Source organism: Callionymus lyra, chromosome 13, assembly GCF_982586985.1.
Source record: "Callionymus lyra chromosome 13, fCalLyr1.hap1.1, whole genome shotgun sequence".
Lineage (NCBI taxonomy): Eukaryota > Metazoa > Chordata > Actinopteri > Syngnathiformes > Callionymidae > Callionymus > Callionymus lyra.
Genome location: NC_141830.1, coordinates 9,495,767 through 9,517,316, shown reverse-complemented (window position 1 = coordinate 9,517,316; position 21,550 = coordinate 9,495,767). Strand labels below are relative to the sequence as shown.

Genomic DNA, 21,550 nt, shown 5'->3' with positions numbered 1-21,550 from the left:
AAATTGATTTCTGAAAAATATATTGCTCAACATGTCATTCAAAAAGTGGTCATAGACAAAATTGTTGTGGTTTTGTTAAATTCAAATCATATGTTATCTGCATTGAAAAGAACTATAAACATATATAAGTCCTATAATTAAATAAAAACTATTATGCTGTTATTTCCAAGTTTGGAATCATGAAAGTAAAACTATCTGTAATGTTTTTAAAAGTGGCGAATATATATTATTAAACTTACTTTTTTTTGTTTTCCTCAATAATCATAACTTACAGTCGTACATACACTTTTAAAGCGCCAGTGTTTATGAGTGCGGTTGTTGCTGCCACTAGTGCTGAAACTTATCAAAACAGCTCCTACATTCTTGCTCAATCACCCGGCCTCCCACGGGACTAAACACTTCTACCAGTGTTTGGACTTAGGTAAACAGTGACAAGTGGGCTGTCAGGCGACTCCGTGGCCTTGTTATTAATGCACCGCACCATACGGCTTCCAGTGAAAGACGAAACTGCCGCCAATATGGATCCAGAGTGATGCAATATGAACGCGTATCAAACACATGAAACGCTTCTCATGGACTATAAAACTCTTTATGGGTGGGAAAGTGAAGCTGCGATCACAAGACCCACACTGCTGACAGAATGGAAAAAACATTCAGAAGGACAAAATGCTTTTTTTTTTTTCTTCAATCATTTGAGAAGTAAATACTTCTGATTTCCAGGGGAAATGAAAGACTCAGAGCCAGGTGTTTCAAGAACAAGAAAACCACAGATAAATGAATCCGCACTTAAACTAGGTATAAATCTTTTGCTGTAAGGTTTTGAAGTGACGGAGAAACTTTGACGTATCTATGCATATACATCATCATCACGGGGAGCATAATAATGCGGAATATCGATGTTGTCAGGCGAGATCTCAACATTTTCCGGGCCCTACACGCACGGCTGCAGCTCGTACTCACAACACTCTCTGGATTTGATATTTTATCCGAGCAAAAATGTAAATATACATTTTTTGTTGTTCCCAAATTAGGGGGGCAGGTTTACATTCAATCAAACTCCGGCTCGCTCGAGTCAACAAAACTCAGAGTCAATCCGTATCTGTTCTTCCCAAAGTGAGCGCTGATGTGATTTCGCCAAATTTTTACTCCAAACAAGGCTGATTTTTTACACAAACTTAACGTGTTGGTGCTGACTCAACTACTTACCAATTCAATATTTGAACTAAACAATGTATACAACAATCGCTCGCGATGTAATTGATGCTGTTCCTGTATTTCTCGCATCAGGGTCTTTTCTACTCTGAATTAATGCTAACGGAATATATTGAACCATTTCATCTTGTTATCTATTAACCATGATGATCAATTGTTGATGTCAGCCATCTTAAAAAACGCCACATCTTTGTTCCTGAGCCACTTTGAGTGTAGCATTAGATATCTACCAAAAAAATAAAATAAAATAGAAATATCTAGCTTGATTGCTCGACTCCCTGCACATTCATAAAGTACCGTATTTTCCGCACTATAAGGCGCACTTGATGGCTTTAAATTTCTCAGAAAACGACAGTGCGCCTTCTAATCCGGAGCGCCTTATATATGAACATTACCTGGTGGGTGACTTGTTTACACTTTAAGGACTCTGCTCCGACTGAGCTGACAGACCGTGGGTGGAATTACATCATTGTGTTATCACGGGGTGGGATTATTGACCCACGTCACATCACAGCAGATGGAGTAAGATTACTGCCACCGTTTTAAGCGAGTGTGTCTTGGTTGTTTACACTCAAAACATTTTTTTTTGCGCAAAATCACTCTGCTGTGCGCTCAATCAGTCATACACGTGCGTTCTAGCTGTCATACATGCGCTCAACTTCACTGCTGCTCAACATTTGTCTGCTCACAACACTAGTCTCACGCGCTGCTGCTTGAAGCCTTTTAAACACCATTTGAACATTGTTACCAGGGGAGTGAACAGAGTTGTCAGTTTTACTTTATCTGACTGTTTTGCTGACATCCCCTTTAGCACAGCTTTATCTAGTGGATGCATAACACAACCCCAGTCAAACGTTTGACTGTATCTTTTATTATATGCGCCTTATAATCCGGCGCTACCTTTTTTTAAAAAAAGTTCTAAAATAGGCCATTCATTTAAGGTGCGCCTTATAATCCGGTGCACCTAATAATGCGGAAAATACGGTAAATACAGTAGTTGATTCCGACTTTAATTTATAAAATAATAGTAAATAAATGTTTTCTGGACATTGCTTGTAACACAGCAGTAAAACTGCTAGATGCCTTCTTTCCCTTTTTGTTATTTACGTTGCCGTCTTACAATCAATTCATCGATACCAAGCGTATGTCAGAGCGTCTCTTAGAGACAGTTTAAAGTCATTAAAAATCTATAGATCAGCCACATGGCTCTATATACTGCAGGGTTCAAACAACACCTTTGGTATAAAGTCAATTAAATGTGTTTAAGGTGCAAGAAATTAAAGAAACAAGGAACCTCAGTTGGAGATCCGATATCCGCTGAAGGGCTGTAAGTGCTGGTGTCGGGCAAGGCGGTGCCAGCACTGCTGCGAACCGGAGAGCAAGGCACCGCTCCGGCAGGGGGGTCCGGCATGTTGGAGGTCTGGCGCACGATGCCATGCTTCTGGAGACGAGACCAAGTGGAGCTCCAGCTGAGCGTCAGCTCGTACAACAGTTGGACCTGAAGAAATAGGAAACAACACAAAGAGAAAGTGAGTGCAAAGTAACCACCAGGTCGAGCAAATGTATAAAAATGTATAAAAATATATGTTTTGGGGGCTTTTTTCTAGCCAGAGCAACTAATAATGGTCCTCAGCCAGGGTCAGACATCTGCTCCACTACAAAACTGTTATGCATAACAACTAAAAGAACACACAAAGAGGGGAAAGTCTTGTCGTCTCATCAATTTCCGATCAAAACACAAACCACAGTTTGGGGGAAAAACTGAAGTGAATGTGGCAAGTGCTCTCAACTATTTATCTCGTGTTCACACGAAAAAAAACAAAAAAAAAACAGCCTTTAAACAACTATCAGGCCAGAAAACAGGAGTGGAAAACATGAGAAGCAGGAACGGGAATGCGATGCTTTATTATTCATGCATCCACTCAAAACGTAAGACCTCTGGGAAAGAGTCAAGTGCAGCTTTTAACGGTGAGCTAATTTCTGGATATCAATACTTTCCCTTCTACAACAACTCCTTGTCAGGAGCGAAGGTGTGCTCGCACAAGATCACACACAGGATGCACGCTTGTCAGCGCGCGCATTACAGGCAGTTTTTCTATAAATAAGCATAAATCAAGTGAAGAGAAGCACAATTCAATACAGCTGCAACATTTCAAACATGTCTTGGAAGAGCTGCTTACACCGATCCAGCTGCCATTTAGAGACAGGCCAACAGCTGTCCGCCATTCCCCGACCCAACAGCCAGGCTACTCTGCAGCCGTGATAAATGGACTCAAGTTTAACCAAACAGACAAGACGCAGGACCCTCCAACCACACTTGTTGAGGTAGAACAGGGGACCAGAAATGTAAAAAAAAGAAGTTGAATAAGTCATCTTACACCTTGAAAATGATCGTCAGCATTTTGTATCTTTAAGTCAAAATGAGGACAGAACAGTGACATCACCATGTATAGCGGCAATTAATCTGTAATTTAAATTTAAATGACTGGCTCTGTTATAGCTCCTTTGGAGACCGAATGGCCCAGGTTTTTGGTTTTTAAGAATAAGGCTGTAACAAACACACGCCATTTTCACTAATAGACTTGAATAATTCAAATTATTAATTGGTTGAAATTTTTTCTTATGTTGATTTACCCAAAGCAGACAAAATATGGAGTGGACTGTACAGCAACATAAAAGGGGTTTCAGTGAATTTGATGAGATCCTGAAACTAGTTAACTGCTTTTCTTAAATGTTTAGACCCAACCTCAACTAGAAAGGAAGCTAACCTTCCATCAAACTAAAAACCTAAAGACAGAGGGTTAGAGGTGATGATGACCCTGAATAGGCGAATCAACCTGGTGAGTTTCTGCTACAATTGTCAAAGGCTGCACGGGTAGAAAATTCATGATATCATAAAAAAATTAAAAATCATAAAAAAATATTTTTTTTTCCTTCATTTCTCATAAATACACACATGCCTGCAAGTGGCCCAGAGACACTGTTGACCAATAAGGTTTGTGTTTGTGGGTCATGTGGTGCGGGAACGATTGTTAAAAGATACGAAACAATTGTATTCATACGTAAGGATTTATTGTACATATACAGGGTATAAAATTATCCCTAATATTTCCGATTTTTGAGTGTTAACTACAACATAAAATCAGCTTGAGATCAATAAGAAACACCAGAGTGAATACATGAGGCTTTTAAGGTGCACTGTCAATTTTTGAGAAGATTAAAGAATTGTACCTTATAGTCCAGAAAATATGGTAAATGAAGTAATGTGATTTATCCGTATTGTTAGCTATGATTAAGTACTAATTTCAAGTGGGTTTACAAGAATACAGGTGTTTTGTCTGAAAACTACTTGAAGGCCTTTGCTGTTGTTGAGACGGATGCCTCTAGTGGTGATATAGCGCAAATGCATGAAACCTGAACACAGTATTACAACCCTCGTCTACACCTGTAGAAAAAAATTGTAGTTGTGACACCCCAAGTTTCTACTACACACCACATTGTTCCTTACTCCCAATTATTGTTTGCTGCCTCGTCCCTAGAACGTTATATATACACCGTCTTCTCAGACCAGTTATCTAGAACTGAAGAAGCCTTGGTATTCTCTGGATAACCATGACCAGAATGAATGAGAACACACACACATAGACCCCATGAGAAAGCCCTCTTGATGGTCTTCTGGTAAAAAGAAATAGTTAGGATGATCCACTCACCTGAGGGTTGGACAACTTGACCAAAACTGGCTCCAGATCCACGTGGAGGCAGACCACGAAGGAGCTCTGCAGCTTGTGGGAGGTGACGGCCAGGGTGGACGTGCAACCCATGGGCTCCAGTAAGCTCAGAGTGCGCTGTTGGCCCAGAAGGGTGTACACGCTGAACTGGCCGAGGCTGATGGTCCAGGGAAACGCACCACCTGGTCAGAATGAAGAAGAAAAAACAGTCTAAAATGTTCTCTTGGATACTAGACTTCTATTGAAAAGTCATTTGAAAGTCAGTGAGGGTCATGCGGTACGTAAATAAAACTTTCTTCACACAAAGACATGAGGTGTTGAGAACCGACCTTCCTCGAAAATCGGCTTGGAGGCGACGAAAGGAAGCTCCTGCAGTGGCTCCATGTACTTGTGTCCGGCGCTGAGGACGCTAATCTGGGGCAAACAAACCGCCAGGGTTCCCGGCATGGACTTCTGGTTGTGGTACCAGCTGCGCACTGTGCCGGGGATGTCGCCGCAGACGATGGTGATCGGGGAGGGAAGGCTGCTGTTGGGCAGGAAGACGCAGCACGGCTCCAACTCCAACTAGAAAGAGAAGAAAAATAGTTTTTTTTATGATGCACAACAGAAAAAGTTCAATATTAATCACAATTTACAGAATGTTTTAATTGTATTGATGCTTAAAATATATGTTCTTCAAAGAGAATGTTTGGTATATGAAGGTTTATGGATGTTGAAATCGAAATTTAAAGTATTTGGTTTGAATTATAAAAGGAAAAAAAAACAATCTACAGGGTGTTGAAACGATGAACTACTGGTTCACAAAAGAGCAAAAACAGGGAAGAAAGAGAGAAACCATGAGGGGGAGATATGGTTTCACATTCATCTCGCCCCTCTTCCTCTTGTGATTATCCTTCAAAGGAGGTTCTGAAACCTAAACACTTCTGCACACTGACACATAAAGGATTTTTCAAGAGGCAGACTTTAGATGGGTTAAGCTGTAAAGCAGGCGGACACACGAGAGCTGTGGATTTGACCGAATGACATCGCTCTCTGCAACCAGCCTTAAGATAATTCTGACCTCTACGACCTCTTAGAGAGCGGGTTAATTTTAAGAATAATATACAATATAATTCGAAAGGGGCTTCATTATGACATGGCTAGGCTTTTTTTTATTATTATTTGTGTCCAGCTGGCAATTTTCAGCTCAAGAGATCATATCAATTGTATGTTATGTTAAAACAAATGAAATATGCAAGTTGAGATTTAGATCTCTGGGGCCTCATGTACTAAGGGGTCGTACGCACAAAAAACGTGCGGACATACATTTTTTATAAAAAATGTAATAAGAATTTACGCATGTGCTCGGACAATAAGACCATCTTCACATCATCATCACTACTCAGCGCTTTAAGTTAACTGATTTACAGTTTTATTCTTGTTAAACTCCAGTTTAAGACGTTTCAAATAAGCCCCTGATCGTCCCTGTAAATAAAGTATTTGCGTTAATAACGGTGTATGTATAATATATAAACATTTACACTGAAGCTTGTATGCACTCATTTATAAGTATGCATGTGATCCATGTCAGAAATGTTTAAATGAAAGAATAAAAACTGTTAATCCAGTTTAAATTCATGTTTTAATTTTTGTGTTTTATGATAGCAGAGAGAAAAATCATAGACTTTGGTGCATTTAAATATTATTTAAATATGTAAATAAGGGCGTGGAAAGGGACAAACAAGTCAGAGATTAATTCCATGTTAATAGGGATGAACGAAGGAAAAGTGTTTGTATTTGTGTGTACGCACAGTTTAATACATCTGAATATTTTTGTACGTGCACCATTTTCTAGATTTGAGTGTCCGACCGTTTTTAGTAGAAAATCTACGAACGTTTAGACATGAGGCCTCTGGTCTAAAGATCGATGATGAAACATTTATGATTAAAAACTAAAAAGAGATTTTGAAAAAATGGAAAATGTCTGTAACCAACACTACACATCTCTCTGTACTTTAGTGCTGGATAAACGAGCACCCCCTACTGGTGAACCGAGAAGACATAAAACATCATTTCCAACATAAGAAAAAAAAAAACAAGTGACCGCCTCCAGAAAGATGACAAGATCTAATTGAGGTGGAAAGGCTTCGTCTACGATTTCTGCTGAAACCCTTCATAATCAAATATAGAACCGCACACTTAATGGTGTTTGCTGTAAGTCCTGCTGTAACTTCCCATAGCAACACACGACTGGATATGATGTCAAGTGTGTTCTAGTTACAGCCTCGCCACATAGCATAGAGCAACACTAACAATAATGAGATAACATCTCACAGATGACAACAGAGGGAAAAAAGCTCAACAAGTGAATGGCATTTACTGGGCACGGAGACCACTCTTTCTAAATGTTTACACTTTAGGCAAAAAAAAGTCTTCAAAGAGCTCGGGTATGTAATGGAAAAGAAAACAGCATAAAAAAGACCAAATGTGAGTGACGCAAAAATAATCTAGTGTTCTCCCTCCCTGCATTTTAGTGGAAATGAAAATTTAAAACAACACGGGACCAAAGAAGTGTAAATCTATAATCGGATATGAGGCCTCCTGGGAGTAAAGAAAACATTATGATTTCTCAAACGCTGAACATCAAGTGGTGGGCGCCGAACAATCGACGTGTTTTCCAGCTCTTGGTTTGTGTCGCAATGTGGAATGTACCAGTCTCTATTAGTGTTGAAATTCGAATAAAGTTGGATAAAAATATGACTCATGTTTGTATAAATAGGTTTCTATATGTTTTTTTTATGTAATTAATAGACATAAGGTTAATATTTACACATTTATATCAGTACGTGTCTGTTTTCATTGAAATATTGACATTAGTAAATGTGCTTAAGCCCCGCCCACTGAGGACGCTTGGTTATCCTCAAGGTAAATTCTTGTTTACCATAACCACGCCCACTCTGCTGTGATCGATCGAGCATCGAGGTTCGTCACGCAGCGTCGTGAATCCAGGAAGTCTCCACCTCGAAGAGGCATAGTGTAAAGAAAAAAGCAGGGGGCGTTCTTCGCTGCTGCGGGAGTGAAGCCATTATTTCGTCATGATGGACTCCGCTCTCGTAACCTCTTGTTCGCCGTGACTTCATTTCAGGGGGAACTTAATAGTAATAAGTTAAAAACATCATAATGATGAGGGACTTACTGCATCTTGGAGAGGAAGACTTCAACATTTAAAGCATGTGAGAAAGTCACCAAAAGGAGACAGAATTACAGAAATAATACTTATTTATATTAATTAAATCTAGCATGAATTTGATAGATTTATTTAGATTTCACAATTGGCAAAAAGGGCTGAAATTCTTGAACTTCAACAAGATTAGGCATATTTGAATCTACCTTCGCTGAGTGGTCAGTTTTATACATGCTACCTTTAAAGCTATTATTTTATATATAGTTATAATAAAGGAAGGGTAGGTAGTATTAGAAAAGTCCAATACCCTTTCTTAAGACTTTCTACTAAACCATCCAGAAATAAACATCATATTGAAACCAAAGAACATTAATTTTTTTTAATATTTATTAGTGTATTATATAAGAAGTTGAATCTTTCACTTGTTATTTCAGTACAAAAGCTGAGTTCATAAGACAGGGTGGTCTAAGTGACACAAAGAGTGAAGTGGTCGATGACATGTCATCAGATTATATGAAGGTAAAACTCCCGAAACACTACCCTCGTTCTCCTGGTATTTCACTTTTTTAGACAAAGTACTTGTTGGCCTCTGGCTCGACTCGACTGGCTGGAGAGTCATTATTATCACGCTTCATTATTATGCTGATTGCATTGATGCAAACAAAACAAGAAAGCGTAGCCGAAAAAATCCTAAGGTCAGCGGATGAGAGCATGTGTGTGTTTTGTGTCACGACTAATGGCGGAAAAGTTCAGCTGAGGCTGTGCAGGGTTGTGTTTAGTATTCACCACAATTTTGTTTAACAGCTCAGTAACAGGCCAATAAACACAGTAATGGAGCGGTTAGTGACAATGTCCCGCTAATATGAGCTGATAGGCATGCCAGGTCCACATTTCTAATTGTCCCTGTGTGTGTGTGTGTGTGTGTGTGTGTGTGTGTGTGTGTGTGTGTGTGTGTGTGACGGGGATGGAGTGTGGGAAAAGAGAATTCGAATCGTCCAGCGATCAGCACAACATGCTCAGTGGCACTAATCCATGTTTTTATCCATCATAGGATAGTGGAATTTCTGTTGAGATGAACCCATGGAAAGACTGTTTTTCCAAGTGAAGCAAAGGGAACATTCTAAAAATGAATTTAAAAATAGAAAAACGGGCACATAGAAGACAGCCCTGACTATAATTGCAGTGTGTGTGTGTGTGTGTGTGTGTGGAATTATTACACAACTTAATACTCCATGGGGTTTAGGATGATGTGGAAGAAAAGGATGACAAACGTATTGGCGGCTGGTCACGACTAAAATAAAACGTTAGATGATCATCAGCTTTCATGTGATGATCTTAAATTAAATGATGCAACTTGTACATTTTATATTTATACATCAACTATACAGTTTGGTTTGATAAATTAAAGGAATAAATCACTTGAAATTCACTCATTTTCTACTCGCCCTCGTGGCGACTACTTATTTCGGTATTCAGTTCCTTTTTAGAGTTAAAGGCAAAAATGTTAAGTCTGTTTTAAAGTAGCGACTGGAGCTCAGAAATAATAGTCCAAAGAGACAAACTTAAAAACATCCAAATACTTTCATGCTGCTCGGCTCTAACTTCCCTCTTGTTTTGAAGCCATGATAACAATATTTGATCCAGAAAAAGTTTAAAAAGGTCAACGTTTAAAAGATGTTTGTAGCTCAAGCTAAAAGGCTAACATGCTACACAGAAAGGTAGAATATTTGGATGTTTTAAAATGTGTCTTTTTGGACGACAATCTCTGAGCACTAAACGTTACATTAAAATGAACAAACATGTTTGACTATAACTCTGAAAGGGAACAGATTACTTTGAAAATAATCCCAACCCTTAGTCGACATAAGGGTGAGTAGAAAATGAGTGAATTTTGGGTGAGCTATCACTTTAAGGATACCAGAATCTATGAGTTTGAAATATTGAAATTCTAAAATTCAAGATTCCAAATCAGAATAAAGAAGAATTCTGAAAAAAATAACATAAATAAATGCCACCATTTGTGGGCCAGGACTCGGGCAAGATGGCGGATCATTAATTGGATTCAGATACAACAGAAAAGCTCTTCAAGATGACCAGAAAAAAATGTATGTTTAAAATAATAAAAAAATCAATTGAAGCCAGAAGTCTACTCTGTGAAGCTGCACGCGCAGAGTTTTAACCGAAAAAACATGATCACATGTCATATTTGGACAAAAGTATAAGTGGAAACACAAACTCAACTTAAACTACTAAAGGTCTGAAACTGAAAACTGTCACAGGAATGGTGACAGTAAAAACTATTTTAGGATTCTTGACGTTATCTAATATTATATATGCACTACAACATCTTAAGATAAGTATCGTCAAACTTTTAAATAAAGAATCATTTAAAATGATTTATTTACTTGTAACTTACTGTATTGTTTATAGCATATTCAGTACTAGCAAATCACTAAATATACATAAATAACATATTTTTTTACAAGCATATCGCGACATATCAACTGGGACAAAGAAAGATAAATTCCCCTAAACTCCCAAAGAGTGTTTTTTGAATGACAGTCTGGTTCCTTAAGTTGGTGACCAGTGCTTATCCAGCGACTTACGCCTTGATCCCTCCACATAAGTCCTTTAAACGAACTGGGATGTTCTCGCACTTTGATCTACAATCACCGTGCCACTAATTCAATCTGGATTCCAAATCTGGAAGCCAGCGTGTGCTGCCGGGAATAAATAAATAGTACTACAAAAGAGACGGATGACAAAGGAACTCTTGAAATCCATCCATTTGGCGGACGCATTGATTAAATCGTTAGAAGTCTAAAGATTTTTCGGCATGTGTAATGGTTTCCTCTCATCCCTGCCTGGCGCCGGAACACATGGTGCGTTCAAGCCGTTGGTCCGGGCTTTCGCTTTTAAAGTCCCTCTAAGGTTGGCTTCTTTTATCGTCATTAGACGTTTCAACTTTGTCACTAGAGTTTCAGATGACTTGAAACTGCAGTGTGAACAGTTGCCCTACATGTGTCTTTTTACTTGGACCGTACCAAATGGAGAAAATGGTAAACCATCTTCAATTCAGTTGATCACAGATTGCTACTTTTCTCCTTCAAGGTGCATGACTAGGATGTTGAAATATGTCAGGGGTGGTCAGTGAAAATATAGGGGCCACATTATTTGTTGTGCAGTTGAACTACTAATGAATTACGTCATGAATCCAAATGCAATTGTTTGTCGGAGACTAATCTTAAAACAGTTTATGGACCAAAATGTCGATGACTCATCACAAAATAGTACCATTAACGCCAAACTAAGTCTTTATCTAGGAAACCACAAGGACTGAAAATGTTATTTAATCAAAATTAAGGTAATTAAATCAGTTACGTTATTGTTTCTGGCAAGAAAAGGGCTGCACCGATAAGAAAATGTTAGGAACCAAATTTAAGTTTCATTCAGTAAAATATTGTTGGTCTCTGAATTGTATTGGTAATGAGACAGAATGACAGTTTATTTAGATTAAATCCTGTTTTTGTGGAGGCTTAAAGTTCAACTAATGTGAAAACTCAACTCTCCTGACTCTCATGTTTCAAATGTTGAATCTTTCTCTCCAAGATGCAGTAAGTCCCTCATCATGACCATATTCTCAACTTATTACTTTATAAAGTTCTACACCGTCTAAAATCTCGGCGAACAAGAGGTTACGAGAGCCATTATGTCCATTATGAAGTGATAATGGCTTCACTCTTCCTCCAAGCAGTAATAACACCCCACTTTGTTTATACAACAAGTCCCTTGGAGGTAGAGACTTCCAGTATTGATGACATGCGATGATGAAAGTCCTTAAGTGGGTGTGGTTATGGTAAAAAAGATTTAATCTCCGAAAAAACTATGTGTTTTCTCAGGCTTAAGCACATTTTCTGAAGTAAATATATTTACTAAACAAGTTTTTTACAAATAGACAAATACTGATAAGTACAATAAAGGTCCAAGATCAATTTTGTGTCGTCTTTGGGTCAAGATGAACCACTGCATATGTATATCTGGAAGCCAGGGAGGTCGTTCACCTTGACCCAGATCTTGACCTTAACTCAACACATTAGTTTCCGTTTAATAAAGAGATTCTAGCTTTTATTATTTGCATAAAATAACGACTAGCGTTTAGGTGATTAAGACCATATTCCGTCATAGTTTTCATTGAGGAAAGCATTGACATGACACGTATGTCTGTATCCTGATGTTTGGGTATTTTGTGTTACTTTTAAGCATGTATTTCTAGTTACAACATTGCGAAATCATTCGTCTAGGGAGAAAAAACAAATGATGTTTTCCAAATAATGAGAAGCCAACAGTACAGCATTGACTTTGTAAATCGAGTCCAACTCTCCATGGAGCCAAAATGAATAGCGAAAGTGTCTATTCACACTTTTCCTCTCATCATCGTCATCTCCAGAGCGCACAATTCTTCGCACACACACACAACCGACGACACACAGGAAATCGCAGAGACATCGAAAAGAGAGGAAATTAGAAACACCCTCCCAGCATCCCCTGGTGAAAACATTTGCAAAACTCCGGAGTCGGAAGATCTCAGTGGAGGGACAGTCAACAAACGGAAAACACATCCCTTTGTTTTGAAAAACCCGATACCTCTCCAAATGTAATCTTCCTGTGACTGCACCGGACGGGACGTTGTGTTTCCCCGACTGGGATGAACAGAAGGTCCACAGAGCACCAAGAAAAAAAAAAAGATCTAGATAAGCAACACATTGTTAACCTTCCACACATCCAACAATCCAGTTCTATCCTGATCTCCATTTGGAATGGATAGTGCGATAGAATAAATAATGTCTGCTTGTGAATGCAGATGATTAATATGTGTATCTAAGGAGGACAGTGTGCAGATGTGGACGCTGAAGTGCTGGCGTATACAGAATTAGTTTGTTGCATCTCCTCGAACGTTTTTTTTTTCGGGTTTAAAGAGAAATAAATAAAACCCCCGATGCCACGTCTCGAGACAACAGGCACTGGCACAGAAGCCCGAGCCACTGGGCGATCCAGCCACCCCTGTGGCCCCGCATTCCTCATTTCCAACACTGCTTACAGAAGCTGACAAGCACTGGAGGTCTCCCTGGCCGAGGTGGAAATCTGCAAAAATAAACGATTTAGGTGACATGAAGGCTTTGTTTGTTTCTGCTGGCCCAGCTGTTTTCGTTAGTGCAGTGGGTTAATTGCAACTTTGATCGCTCGGTTTATTGATCCAACGGCGGACTTAGGAGTGTGCCTGGCCTGTCTTGGTCGTGTCTCGCCCCCCCCTTAGACCCCCCTAGCTAAAACAATCACCCTGCTTCCACCCTGGTATGTTGAGCCACTACAGATGGGCTCGAAAAGGGTGGCCTTGGACTAGCCGGAGCTGAAAATGCTATCGTCGACGGCCGGGCGGATTGGAAAGGGCACGTTGATGCCATGACGAGGTGAATAAAAACTTCAGAAATAGAAGAAATTCACGCAACAAAATTAAAATTTCACTCATTTTTGACTCACCCTCATGTCGACTAAGGGTTGGGATTATTTTCAGAGCAATCTTTTCCTTTTTAGATTGATATGCAAAAATGTTTGTTCATTTTAATGCAACGTTTAGTGCTGAGAGATTGTCGTCCAAAAAGACACATTTTAAAACATCCAAATACTCTACCTTTCTGCGTAGGATGTTAGCCTTTTAGCTCGAGCTACAAACACCTTTTAAACGTCGACTTTTTAAAGTTTTACCGGAACAATTATTCTTGTCGAGGCTTCAAAACAAGAGGGATGCGACGGTTATGTTTGTCTTTTTGGATGATTATTTCTGAGCTCCAGTCGCTACTTTAAAATGGACTCAACATTTTTGCCCTTAACTCTAAAAAGGGATGGAATACCGAAATAATCCCAACCTGTAGTTGCCACGAGGGTGAGTAGAAAATGAGTGAATTTCGAGTGATTTATTACTTTAATTTATTAAACCATAATTTCACTCATTTTTGACTCACCCTCATGTCGACTAAGGGTTGGGATTATTTTCAGAGTAATCTGTTCCTTTAGTTATAGACAAAAATGTAATTTTCCTTTTAATGTAGCGACTTAGCTCAGGAATAATCATCCAAAAAGACACTCTTAAAAACAACCAAATACTTCCATACTGCTTGTCCCTCAAGTCTAGACATGAGGAATTTTCCCCCCGAAAAAAATTCACAAGTCTATATTTTAAGTTTGTTTTTAGTGGAAGATCCCAGGCTATCACCGTAAATCTTCCACTGACACTGGCAATGTGTTTGAATGAGGACACACAAACAAGCTAATAAAACAAACGTATTTGAGGTTTTTTTTTTAAACAATTTCCCATGTAGATGCTTCAATACAAGATGGAAATTAAAGACAAGCAGTAGGAGTTTTTTGGATGTTTTTAATTTGTTATTTTTGATGTAATTGAAGACGAAGACAACTGAGCTCCAGTCGCTACATTAAAATAAACATACATTTTTGTCTATAACTCTAAAAAGAACCGATTACTCTGAAAATTATTCCAACCTGTAGTTGACATGAGCGTTTAATTATTATGGGCAAAATAATCTGATGGTACACAAACAGTAAAATACAACAACATAATGCCAGTGGATTAATAAGTAAAGCCAAAAATGATCTTTTATTCCACTCCAGGCTTATCATTAAAAAACAGATCCGTCTCGACCTCATCACAGACACTGACGATGAACTTCCCGAGCGTACTTCCACATTCTTTCTCGTCCTCGTCTAATTCAAAGTGCACCTTTTCCAACCTCGTTCCTATTTATCTACTTGTCGTCCTCTAAAATATTCTATTTATTAATGCATAGCAGCTGCAGTGAGCAGTGTTACCTCATTTTTCCATGGCAACCGGCTTTCTGTTTTAGCATATCCCCTTTCAGTTTTGCTAGCAACGTTTCTGCTCGCCAACGCTGGACACTTTCACGTGTGAAATAGACGGAATAACGGAATTCCTGAAATAGAATGACCGAACTCATCACTGGCTGATATAATTACTGTGAGCGTGGGTGACGCTGAAGACGGCGAGGAAGATGACAGACAGACCAAATAAAAGTTTTGAGCACAAAAATACTCGGTTAAAAAAATAAACATAGAGAGAAGAATGTACGGTTTATTTAACAGACATCATTGTTTTAAAGTGTGACTTTAGCGTGACGACGCAAATAGTGATCTTTTGAAGAGGTGAACTCGTTGGTAAAACAAAATTAATGATTTTTTTTGTATTCTATTAAAAAAAAACAACATGTTTTTAGAAACAAATAACAATGGTCTCCACCCACCAGGCCGGGGTTCCGGTAATGGTCCCCTGAGACTTTTGTTATCGAGTGACACAAAAAGAACACGTTTTTGTTAATATTTCTGTTGGATTGATTATTTCTGTCTCAAAAGTGTTTAATTTAGAGAATATACCTGAAGTAACATTAGCTTTTCACCTGTCAAATCTCCTGTTTAAGTCAAGTTTACTCATAAAAGAAATCTGTATACTGGAGAAAATGTGTCAAACACCAACTTTATACTGGACCATCTTGTTTGCAGAAAAACCAGGCCAGGATTCCTGCTGAGTCAGCGTTACGGTGGTATGTTGTGAAGGTATTATAATATATATTATTTTAATGAAGGTTGGTCCGTAATAAAGAATGCAGGAATTATATAACATGTCTTATCATTGAGATCTGAGCTATAGTTTGGGCATCAAAGGTGCGTATTAGCAAGAATCTGACAATACGATACATATCACGAAACAGCGGCAACGATAAGATATATTGCGATATAATAGTAACAAGGATATATTTGTAGTATTGTCGAGTACTTGACTCTGATTTTGCAGAATTTACAGACCACATGACTCTTGACGAAGTCGTTACTGCTTTGTTTTGAAACCAAAATATGTCCAAAAATCATCTTTAAAAGCTGCTGGAGTCAACTGTATCCTCTCATCCTCAGTGACCTCCCAGAATTTCAGTCTTCCTTTAGCTATACAGAACGTAATGACTGATGCCATCAAGGGGCCAGACCGTTAATTGTGATACAATTCCAATATTAACACATACAACTTTTTAAGAGAAACCTCTTAAGACATCAAGTCTACGAAACTTCAGGACCTGATCTCAACCATGAGCCCTGCTTAATCACTACCAAATAAGGGTTTGGGTGAAAAATGAATCCAAGGGAGGGTGGAAGGATGGACCCTGGCAATCTGACCCCTGGGGTACTGATATTGGCTCCGAGGCTCGGAAAAAAGAGTGGGGTCCAAACAGGAATAATGATGGATGACCTGCTGAAGCATGAATCCAGCAAAACTAACATGTGTGGTCTCAGATCTGCTGAGAGGCTGGACTGAAAGACCGCCATAGAAAGAATGCATCGAACACACCAGTGAACGTCACACGGTGCTACCAGACCTCAGAACAGTTGACTCTCTCCGTGAAGCAACAGGAAAAAATGTGATTCTTTAGAATAGACCTTGGACTAGCCTCAGACTCAACCAAATATATCCTGACAACCACAGAGGTATTGAATATACGTGTTATAAGGCATGTTGTCATGGCTGCCAATTATAGAAGCTTTTTTTCTCTCAACTTTTACTATTACAAAGTCCATTATCTCGTGCTTCTCTAGAAGAAACGCCAGCTTAGACTCGTATAGCGATCGTGTGTCACCATTCTGTTTGAATAGCGTTAAGTTACCTCTGCAGTCAAAGAACAATAAATGAACTTTTTTTTTTCATTACATCTTTTCTAATCCGTTGAAAATGTGGAGAGAAAATAACGTAAGAAATTAGGCTCATGTGCGGCTCGAGCTATTAGGTATTCTGTTTACACGACACTGAAATAAATGGAGTGGTTGAAGCTCTCGGACCGTCGACATGACGACAGGACAAAACGTTGATAATTACCGCGATGGTATGTGACGAGGGTCTAATTCCACGACTGGAGAAAAAGTATAGCGGAAAAGTACAAGTACTGTAAACACCTCAGTCATAAGACACGGATCCTGAAGCTATATTTCAACTCGCACTACGTCATGCGTTTCCATTATGCTCGGATGACAGGCGGAGATTAAAACCGTAAATGAATGTTTTCTTCTTAAGGGCAACTAAAGGGTTGAATTAAATATTCTATTGTTCTTATCTGTGTCTTTTTGTACAAAACTCTCTTTTAATCATATAGAAAACGATCACTGAAAATGCCTTGAAAAAATTGTTCACCATAACCACACCCATTCTGCTGTGATTGGTCAAGCAGCAAGGTTTGTCACTGCACGTCATCAATCACGGAAGCCTCTACCTCTAAGGGACTCGTTGTAGAAACAAAGCGGGGCGTGATTACAACTGGATGGAGGAGGAGTGAAGCCATCCTTACGTCATAATGGACTCCGCTCTCGTAACCACTCATTTGCTGGTATTTCAGACGGTGGGAGAACTTTATAAAGTAATAAGTTCAAAACACTGACATGATGAGAAACTTTTGAACATTTGAAAGATGAGAGTCATAATAAGTTATAACAGTAAGTTGTAGCAACGTTATTAAACTTTCACGTCAGAGTCAATCGAAACTGGGTCAAGATAACGGGCAAGAGTCTGCAGGATGAAACTAAAAATCTAGAAAACCAATGTTTGAAATGTTTCTCTTGTTCTGCTATCAACATAATTTCTAAATTATTTAATTAAAATCTGCTCAAAAGATCCAGTTATTTTGTTAAGAGTCAGATAAACACAGAAAATAATCTTCAGTCCCACAGCCAATATACATTAATGCCACTTTTTGAGAGGTTTTTGAGAGGTTTGTAAAAAAGAAAGTAAACAGACAGATGGTCATTGTGTTACAGTTGATCTTTTTTATGTTCTAAAATCGATTTATTTGAACTATGACGACCGTTATATAAACACTTTTTCATACGAAATGTGTTTAAATATAAATGTATTATAATCAAAATCAAACTGTAGAGTGCATTTAAACATAGAAACTGGGGTCATGAAAAAACCTTTGTAAGTCAATTATAATAAAAAAAAACATATAATAAAAGAGCTTACATAGAATATCAGGAGTGAAAAGATGCTCAACCATCCAAACTAACAACCTAACAGTGTGAGATCACAGTTACTTCTCAACGAAAAAAATCAAACAAAAGCTTCGCTAACCACTGTGTGTGAACACATGCATGTGCGAAAGGACCTTGTTACGGCAACTAGAGGATTCCTGTTGTCAGCACAAACTGATGTGATTCAGATGGAGCCGTTTATGATGTGGCTCTTCTAACTGGCCCCCGCTAACAGCCACACAATGGGAACACTCGGTTCCTCATGCTTTGCTCCGAGGAACTAAAAGAATGACACACAAGAGCAGCAACACAGCAGATGAAGCAGCTGTCATGATACAAGTATTCCTCTTTTATAGATTTTATCGGGCGTTCTTAATGAGGAATCTCTTTTCAACAAGAGCAACAAAAATAAAAATAAAAAACGCTCCAGCTGGATCCAAATTCTGCATATTTCTTTATGACGTACAGCTGCTTATAATCATTGAGTTTAACGAGAAAATATTGAAGTCTGTGTTGTCGAAGTGGAATTAAAGATTAATATAAAGACGAAAAAGTAGATAAAATTGAGATTATATTCATGTAGGAATCTTTCATAAATAATAATGACACTTACAAAACTTTCCAATGCACAAGAAACCGATTAAATGTTTTGTTTACCTGGACAGTGAGTCGTTTGACGGCATCCCACGCATTTGCAATGAGTTCCTTCATCCTCTCCTCGGATGATCCCGAAGACTCTTCTGGTGCCGTCTCCGGCATCACTTTCATCGGTATGGAAAGAGGACGGGATTCTACAAGAAGACAGAAATGTATGTTGATGATATATTTCAATACAGAGGACACTGAATTCAAACGCAATCTTCTAATAGTTGCACTTTACTTTGGTTGAATTTCCAAAACGGAAACCAAAATATGCCCCAAAATCATATTTAAAAGCAGCTGAAGTCAATTGTATCCTCTTGTCCTCAGTCATCGGCATGATCTCGCAGGTTCTCAGTGTTCCTTTTAGCTGTAGAGGACCTCATGGTTACTGCCATCTAGCGGCCACAGGGTTCATTGCAACGGGAAAGTGAACAAACACCGCGAATATTTACATGTCAATAGTAATTTCAAAAATGTAATTATTTAGTTTCACAGTTTTTGGACAGTAAATAAACAAAACAAAAAATGATAAATGATGAATCAAATAGGATTTAAATGCACCCTCCTCAAAAAGAATGATATAGTGTGAGAAATATATCAATATAGGATTGGGGTAACAACATTGAGATATATATATATATATACTGTATATAAATACTGTATATATAGAGTTACTGTATTGATTTTTTCTCACCATATCTACAGTTTTTATTACATTTTTGGTCGGGTCTTCCAGGCAAAAATATCTAGTGACCAGAATTAAAAAATAAAATAAAATGTAGATAAATCTGCTACAGGATTGATAGATGAAACCAATTGTTAAAAAAAACTTATATTGTGAAAATGATACCCATTGTTGCTAAGAAAAAAGCACATTTTGGGATAAGCATGAATTTCATTTATCATCTTATGTTGTTAACCACGTGTTCTGTAATAAACAGTGTAATGTAAAAACCTTAGGCAATATGAAAACAATACTACTGTTAATGTGCTATTTTTACATTGTTTTCCAACATGGCATTAAGTTACATGGTGTCCTAGAGGAACTGAGGTCATAAAAAATAATTGGTTTCTAGTTTCAGATTGCGAAAGCAAACGATGAGAACTGACTCGGTTGTGTCTTGATATTATTGGCCAACTTTACACCAAATGGCAGTTTAGTTCGTCGACACATCAACACCAGGGCAGCGGTTAAAACATTTTAAAAAAATGAAACAATGGGAAGACAAGAAACCTTGTTGACCAGGTTATCTTTGGGTCTGTGGATGTTTAAGCCATCAGGCTTCCACATGTAGGGGAAGGACAAGTCTCTAAAGTCACATTAAGACTGTGATTTAGCATTTTGGATTCTTCAAGCTTCTCGCCCTTCTGTGGCTGCGATGATGTCACGGGAGCACAATGCCTCCTGCTACGCCGCGCTCGTAAAAAAATCATTATAACAGTCCATTGTGTTAACATGGTAACAGACGGATCCTTGCGGTTGCCGTGGAAACGGATCCCAAAATACGAAAAGTTAAGATCGCAGATGGGGTCTCATGTGTCTCCGGCGGCTGAGTGACTAAGCTCGCAGGTACATGCTTTCGGTGTTAGTGTGGAAGAGAGAAGACTGAGGCATGAAATCATTGTGTCTGGAACGTTTTTTCGCTGAGAATGTGACTTCAACTGAATTTGTTCCAATGATACACACGAAGTACAGTGCATTGATCTGCTGCTTTTTTCCTCCCTTCATACTTTAATATGATTTTCTACTGCACAATATGCACACATAACAAACTTTTAGCACAGATTTTACTGCAACAATTCTCCTTTACTCCGAAATTAGATTGAAAAACACTTGCAGATCTCCTCCAAGCAGCTCATTTTCACCCATATTTATTGATTTTATTTTCCTACACAAAGGGACGAATCTTTAGCATTTTTATATAGATATCATAGGGAGTTAAATTCGGCTGAAAAATGGAAAAACTGGTTGAAAATGAGTTAACTGCGTTAAAATGTCTTTAAAATCCCTTCATCCATTCTTGACAGGCAGAAAAACACCTGTAAAAACATAGCCTCGGATTTCAATGCTTTTTTTTTAAATAACCGTAGGGCCTTGACTTCAGTACTTTACAAGATTTTCAAGTATTTTAAAATCATTAAACAACAGACCAAACAATTTTTTTTTAACCCTTGCAGTAAATGTGGTAAAAGAAATGCCAGGGTGGCAACTAGGTATTTTTGGCGATATGATTCTTACAATATATTGCAAAACTGTAGTAACAAGGATATTTGTGTAGTATTGTCAAGTACTTGACTCTGGTGTTGCAGAAATTACAGACCACTCTGCTTTCATTTGTTTGAAACCAAATTTTTTCCAAACTTTAAAAGCTGTTGGGAGTCCACTGTATCCTCTCGTCCTTAGTCATCGCTGGGTTTCAATACTTTAGCTGTGGAGTACGTAATGACTGCTGCCATCTAGTACAAGTAACTCGTAACTAGTACGTCTATTACAAGCAAGTCAGTAATTAAGTAAGTAATAGTTATTTGTAAAGCGGCTTTCTCAGACCAGGGTCACAAAGTGGTTTAACAATCAAAACAATACACAGTTAAAATGTATACTTTAAAAGATCAAGACACATAAGACAAACACAGCGGCCCCAAGATAATTAAGAAAAAGCCTAAACAAATAAAAAGTTCTTAATATGTTTCTTGAAGGAGTCAGTAGATC

At 38.3% G+C, this 21,550-nt stretch overlaps 1 protein-coding gene across 2 annotated transcripts in view; it reads right to left on the bottom strand.

The window, feature by feature from the left end:
* Positions 1–21,550, bottom strand: part of vps13b (vacuolar protein sorting 13 homolog B) — a 304,204-nt gene that overhangs the window by 172,568 nt on the left and 110,086 nt on the right. For both annotated transcript variants that reach the window (XM_087805873.1, XM_087805872.1), the window contains exons 22-25: positions 18,856–18,989; positions 5,270–5,504; positions 4,923–5,122; positions 2,507–2,710 (exon numbers count right to left, since the gene is read on the bottom strand). In XM_087805873.1, coding sequence (XP_087661999.1) covers positions 2,507–2,710; positions 4,923–5,122; positions 5,270–5,504; positions 18,856–18,989 — 773 coding nt within the window. The remainder of the gene's footprint in view (positions 1–2,506; positions 2,711–4,922; positions 5,123–5,269; positions 5,505–18,855; positions 18,990–21,550) is intronic.